Genomic DNA, 6,972 nt, shown 5'->3' with positions numbered 1-6,972 from the left:
GCTAACATTAGCAATACCCCCTTTCTCCCCCTCTATCTGCTCTTGGAGCACCACAAAAGAATTTGTCCGATTCTGGCCTGGTTCAACAGAAACTTTACTTGCTCTATTGTTCTTACTCTCTATTGGCCCTTGTTTGGACAGAGGAACCACTTTCTTTGGAGATTGCCAACCCGTATCACTAGTACTCTGACCCTCAACAACAGTAGGAGCTTTAGCCAAATCCTTAGGCAGATCAAGGGTAGTTCACCCAAAGGTTGTTTGTCCTTGTCCCGCCCTTCCTTGGGAGAAGTTTTAGGTGGATTGTCCTTCTTGATCCACTGATTTTTCATCTCCCTTCAGCAATCTACCATGGAATGACCATAACCTGAGCAAGTTTTACATTTAACAGGAAGTCATTCGTAGTCCACCCCTTGTTCTATAAGCTTACCATGTTCATTCAGGTATTGTATAATCCTAGGAGGATTATCTGTGATATTCATCTCCACCAGGACCCTTGCAAATTGAACTCTAGATTGCTCTCAAGTAAATTTGTCTACCATTATCGGTTTGCCTATAGTACTTACAAGAGCACTAAGGCATTTTCTACCCCAATACTGAAGGCTTAAATCATGTAACCTAATCCAAAGAGGCACTGAACGGATCATGCGAAATGCACTTAGATCAGTTGTCCATGGAAAAATGATAACTGGTTTCCTATCAAATTGAAAGTATACCATTTTCCAACACATGGTCTCGAGTAGCATCATCATTAAACTTAACCTTAGTCAGCCCCATTGTCATCCTGGAGATTTGAACAATCCCTAGATGGCCCCAAATATTAGCAGATTGGAATTTCACCTCTTCCATATCAACCTAGGCAATCTTCTTACCATCTTTAATCAATGGTTCAACAAATTCAAGTTTCTAGTCACAAAAGGAGAGTTTACCTGTTGTAAATTGTTGCTAGTGAGTTTGAGCCGATGCCTGAAAGTCTCCTACCTCCACTTTGTCTGCCTAGCTAGACGAAGTAGCCATTTTAGAAGCCTTATGCGTATCAATCTGGGTTTCTCCACCTTCCGTCAATCCAACCGCTTTAGCATTTAGGGTCAATCCCTTAGTCGGACCTTCACCGTCAGTGAGCACATCATCAACAACAAATCCATCCTGGTCATTCACATCTTGGATTGAAGGTGAGACCTGAGCAACCGAACGAGTCACAGGCTTCCGAGTCGATTTCTTCTTCTTCGCCATGGAAGAGAGGGAAACGAGTCTTCCAGCCCCCTAATTGCTTATTAATTTTTTCACTCTTATTAACACACAATTTGCTTCCAACATCAAAATGGTCATATCTAATAATGCTAAAGAATTAAATTTATCTTCTTTGTATGCAGCAAAAGGAACACTACAACAACACTCTTGTATTGACACTCCTCAACAAAACTCAATAGTTGAGAGAAAACACCAACACATACTTAACATTTCACGTGCTCTTTCTTTTCAATCTGCTCTACCATTGTCTTATTGGAGTTATATAGTGCAAACATCTGTTTATCTCATTAACAAAACTCCATCTAGGTTGCTGAAATATCAAACTCCTTTTAAGATTTTACATAAAAAATGATCCTGCTTATGACCATCTACGGACCTTTGGATGTTTTGCATATGCCTCCACCTTAGTTGGTCATCAGCACAAACTTTGTCCATGCTCAAAACAATGCGTATTCATTGGTTATCCTGAAAGCATGAAAGCCTATACTTTGCTTGACTTTCAGACAAACCAAATTTTTTATTCTCGTGATGTTCAATTCCACGAAAACATGTTTCCTTTTCATAGTACTAACCAATCTAACTTGATTGATTCCTTGTTTCCTCCAGCTACCTTACCATGTTGCAGGTCTAAATTTGACGAAGTTTCCATTCCAACAACATCCACTTTAAACAAGGAAGACACCACAACTCGGGCTGGCATACACACTTTACACCCTCCACACTTAGCTGATTATGTTTGCAATAATATTACTTCTTCTACAGCTCATTCTATTACAAATTATTTATCTTATAACAAGTTATCTTCTCATTTTAGAGCTGCCATACTTGCTGCAAACACCATTGCTGAACCAACTTCCTACAAATTAGCATATATATTACCAGAATGACAATCGACTATGTAGCTGGAACAACAAGCTTTACAATGCAACAACACTTGGGAAGTTGTCTCTCTTCCTCCTAGTTCCAACACAGTTGCCAGCAAATGGATATACAAGGTCAAATACACTCCAACTGGTAAAATAGACCGATACCAGGCTCGATTAGTAGCTAAGGGCTACACTCAAAAACAAGGCATTGACTACATTGACACTAATGCCCCAATTGCGAAATTCAACACATTCAAAATCATCATAGCTCTAGCAGCTATCCATAACTGGACTCTACACCAAATGGATATCGACAACGCTTTTCTACATGGTGACATTGATGAAATTATTTACATGAAACTTCCTCAAGGTTATGTACACAATGGACAACTTCCTCCGAATCCGGTGTGCAAACTCAACAAAACCTTGTATGGTCTTAAACAAACTTCAAGACAATGGTACTCCAAGCTTAGCACCACCCTCTTACAACATGGCTTCACTCAGTCTTCATTCGACCACTCTCTCTTCATCAAAAACAAATCAGGTGTATTCATCGCCTTATTAATATATGTAGATGACATTCTCATTCCAACTAATAATGAATCGACTCTTGTTTCTTTCAAAAAAAATTTAGACAGCAAGTTTAAACTCAAGGACTTAGGTCCTCTTCGTTTCTTCCTTGGTTTAGAAATTAGTAGGAATAAAAATGGCATTTTCGTTTTCCAACGTCCTTTCACTTTACAAATATTATCTGATACAAGTTATTTAGGTTCCAAGGCTTCCTCCACTCCCATGGAACCAAACCTTAAATTAAGCAACGATATTGGTGAACTATTACCCTATGCCACTTCTTATAGAAGTCTCATTGGCAAACTTTTATATCTTACAATTACAAGACCTGATATATGCATTGCTGTCAATAGATTGAGCCAATTCCTCTCTGAACCACGGCTTCCTCACCTACAGGCTACTCAAAAGGTTCTTCAATACCTCAAAGCAACTCCAGGCCAAGGATTATTTTTCCACTCTCTACACCAACAAAATCTCAGTCAAGCCCTTCAACTCAAAGCCTTTGCAGATGCTGATTGGGGTAGTTGCATTGACACTAGAAGGTCCATCTCTGCTTACTGTGTATTTCATGGAAATTCATTAGTTTCATGGAAATCTAAGAAACAAAGTACAATCTCTCGTTCATCTGCCGAAGCTGAGTACCATGCAATGGCCAATACCACTTGTGAGCTTACTTGGTAGCTCGCACTCCTCAAAGACTTCGGCATACAACACAAAACACCTGTCATCCTCTTCTGTGATAACAATGCAGCGATACACATTTCAAAGAACCCCATTTTTCACGAAAGAACCAACACATGTTGACATTGATTGTCACATAGTTTCGTAAAAAGTTACGTAAGGCATCATCAAAATAAATCATGTCACAAGCAAAGACAATCTAGCAGATGCTTTTACCAAAGCCTTATTTTCTTCTGTTTTTACTTCCTTTATTACCAAAACGGGTGTTAAAAATATGTACACTCCATTTTGAGGGGGCTATTAGAATATTTTTTTTCTGTTAAAACTTTTGTTAGTATTAGTTAGACTTGCTGACTATGTTAGTTAGGGGCTAACTATTTCTGTTTTTTTGGTTCTCTTGGTCTATAAGACCATTTTTCGTGTACCCTTTGACAAAATATACAATATAATTCTTTTTCTTTCCTAATAAGTGTACCGCACTACAGATTTTCCCTATGATCATATCTATATATGTATACCCCATGAATTAAATACAAGTCAATCAACTGTAATTTTTACTAAAAAATGTTGTTAAGTATGAATATTATAAAGCAATATCTCTACAGGAATAATAACAAGGAAGTTTCTGAAGGAGGGACTTCGATAATGGTGGATAAGGGAAATGCAGTTGTTTCCACGAAACTTATTAGTATTAGTGTATTACTAAAACACACGAAGTCAGCTTTTGTACTTCCAACAATTTCGTGGCAGCTTGCGGCGTTTTACAAAGTCATTTTCTTGGAAAAAGTGAAACCATATGAAATAATTAAATTTTACATCAAATAGAATCGACAAACGGGATAGGTAAAAAAAATGGGAATATACGACTTAATTTCATATTTAAAAATTAAATTAATTAAAGTTTGATTTTGGTTCTATTCTTTTAATTTAAGAATTTATTTTCATTTTAATATAAATATATTACAAGATACTGGAACCAAAGTAACAATCATATTCCAAAATCACTATCTAAAATTGAATATAGAATTAATTTTAATAATGTTTGTAAGATATTTTATCAAATAAATATTTATTGTAAGAATTTTTTTAAAATAAAATATCAAATATAGTATTTAAGTAAAGTTGTGTATTTTCTAAATATATTGTTATATTGCACATAAATTAGAGCAATATATGCTAGGACAAGTAGTAGACTTCCTTGCGCCAAGTAAATTCATATATAGTAATATAGATGTGACTTGAAATTCAAGGACTAATAAACATCTTCCTAGCCCTGCTGAAAACGAAACACTTTTAGGCCAAATTTAATGCAATTGCATATGCACTTTTTTTGCTTTTTATATTAATATTTTATAAATAAATATATATTTTTATTATTTTATTTATAATAGAATAATATAGAATATATTTTTTTGTGTAAATTTTAGTATTATGCGTGCTAAACTTTTAATATTTTGGTGTTAGTTTAACACAAAAATAGTATATGCCATTGGACTTGTGGAGGCTGCTTCAAGTAGTTCTAATCCCAATGATTTTTATTTAAAAAAAAAAAAACCCTACTAGAACTACGTTAGATATTATGTGAGACATCTAATTAATGCATTCAAATTATTATTTACACTGTATACCTATTGTGGACACCAAAATTCCACACCAAGACAACAACTTGTGTCCAAAGCTCCTAAATGGTCACGCGAGAAAATGTTTCACGGAAGTCTTCTCCTCCACGCAAGGTCATCCTCTTGTGTATTGTGAATATGGGAAGTTGTCCCTTTAGGAACCTCACACCAAGCGCTAAGTTAGACGTCAATACAACAGAGTCTCTTGTAAAAGATCCCAAGAGGGGCCTCCTTATGAAAGACATGTCTGAGCTTTCCATGCCTGCCTGTCGGGACAGAAGGGCCTCGCTATGTGAGGCCCGTCTTAGCTAGCCTTGACTGTTTCATTCAAATCGCCTAAGCATGCAAAGGTACGCCTAAGGGCCTCACTATGCGAGACCCCTTTGTTCAACCCCTTAAGAGCTCATACGTGCTCCTTGAGGGCCATATCGACTCCTCTCCTACATGTGCCTTGTTGTGCGAGGGGCTTGCCGCGCCAGCCTTTAAAGCTTCACTATGTCAGGGCCATACCCGCGCGCGTGCGCGAGGCCACACTCTGTGAGGGCCATGCCGCATGGATGCCCGAAGCTTTGTACAAGAGCCACTCTCGCAAACCGTGTGCATGGGAGGCTTGATTAAAAGGGCCTCGCTATGCGAGACGCCTTGTCCTACACTCAACCCGTGCCTCGTTCAAGAGGTCCTACTCATCTCTTGGAGTATGTGACACTAGCAAGGCACATTCCCACCATGCTTCCTCACGACACGTACTTGCTAGACCTCTCAAGTGTACACACATGGAACACTAGTAAAGTCATCATCATCATTGACTATCAAGGTAAAATTGGTGAAGGCAACTAAGTGTGTTACTCCTAGTAACTTGCAAGACTTCTCGCACGCAAAAACCTACAAGGAAGTTTGGAGAAAAGATATGTAACATCCCAAAAATGTGAATAGGGTTTAGTTCCTCAATTAGCATGCCAACAGGGCATTATTGGATATATGTGAGATTTATTGATTAAATATGTGACTATGTGGCATGCATGATTTATATGATAATATGAATTTATTTATATGCATGTTATGAGTATTAAATATGCATGTGGGCCCGTTCTTATTTATAAGGGGCATACTTGCAATTTTGGCTCGTTAAGGGCATAATTGTGATTATATGTGTTAATTTGTTGAGACCCTATTATTATGTGGATATATTTGCAGTATTCGGCTCAAGGAGATCCTAGTGAGTGGATTAGTGAAATTGTCACAGCGGGGTTTAACCCGATTCCAGGTGAGCTTAGGGGTATTTTGGGAAGTTCAATGTTTATTTGGGATTTATCGAGTAATGGATAAGTATTTGGTAGTTAGTTGGGCATGATAGGATTAATTGGGAATTTGTAGGATGACTTGAGGAATTAGCAGGAATCGGGGTTGATGACCGTTTTACCCTTAAGGGAAATTAGGAGGCTGGGTTAGAATAAGGGGCATTTTGGTAATTTAATTAAGAGATATAGTTAGAAAGAATCAAACTTAGGCTACAACATATCAGAACACTCCCCAGCTCTCTCTTTCTCTCTCTCTCTCTTGCACATTCACTCTTTCTCCCTCTCTTGTGCTTTGAAGCTGAAGGAACTTTTAAAGGGAAAAGCTCGGTTTTAAGCTAGGAAATCTAGGGAAATTATGCTAGGAATAGCCAGGCAATTGCTGAGAATTAAAGCTTTTTATTTGACGTAAGATTTCAAGATTTAGGTTGTTGAATTTCTGGTTGTTTTTTATTATGTTGAGGGTTACTTAAAGGAGGGTCCTGAATTTGGCTTTAAGGAGGATTAAACTAGTGCTATAGGCTATTTGTGTGTTGCTTATGAGGTAATATTGGGAACTCTAGACCTAGTTTTGGCTTGGCATACATATTTGTGGTCGAATTCTAGGGCCATAAGTTGGGGAAAAACATAGAGAAACCCAGGGATTTCTAGGTTCACGGGGGCACGCTGTGACCCAGTTCATGGGCGTCGCTG

The 6,972-nt window shown here is 37.8% G+C and overlaps 1 protein-coding gene across 1 annotated transcript; it reads left to right on the top strand.

The window, feature by feature from the left end:
- The first annotated feature begins 2,417 nt into the window (after positions 1 to 2,417).
- Positions 2,418 to 3,365, top strand: LOC133832633 (uncharacterized mitochondrial protein AtMg00810-like). The gene has a single exon (XM_062262948.1). The coding sequence runs from the start codon at positions 2,418 to 2,420 to the stop codon at positions 3,363 to 3,365; it is 948 nt and encodes a 315-aa protein (XP_062118932.1).
- The last annotated feature ends 3,607 nt before the right edge of the window (positions 3,366 to 6,972 follow it).

The sequence above is a fragment of the Humulus lupulus genome, chromosome 4 (genome assembly GCF_963169125.1).
Source record: "Humulus lupulus chromosome 4, drHumLupu1.1, whole genome shotgun sequence".
NCBI lineage: Eukaryota > Viridiplantae > Streptophyta > Magnoliopsida > Rosales > Cannabaceae > Humulus > Humulus lupulus.
The sequence above is the reverse complement of the archived record's forward strand: the minus strand, read 5'-3'. Positions and strand labels throughout refer to the sequence as shown.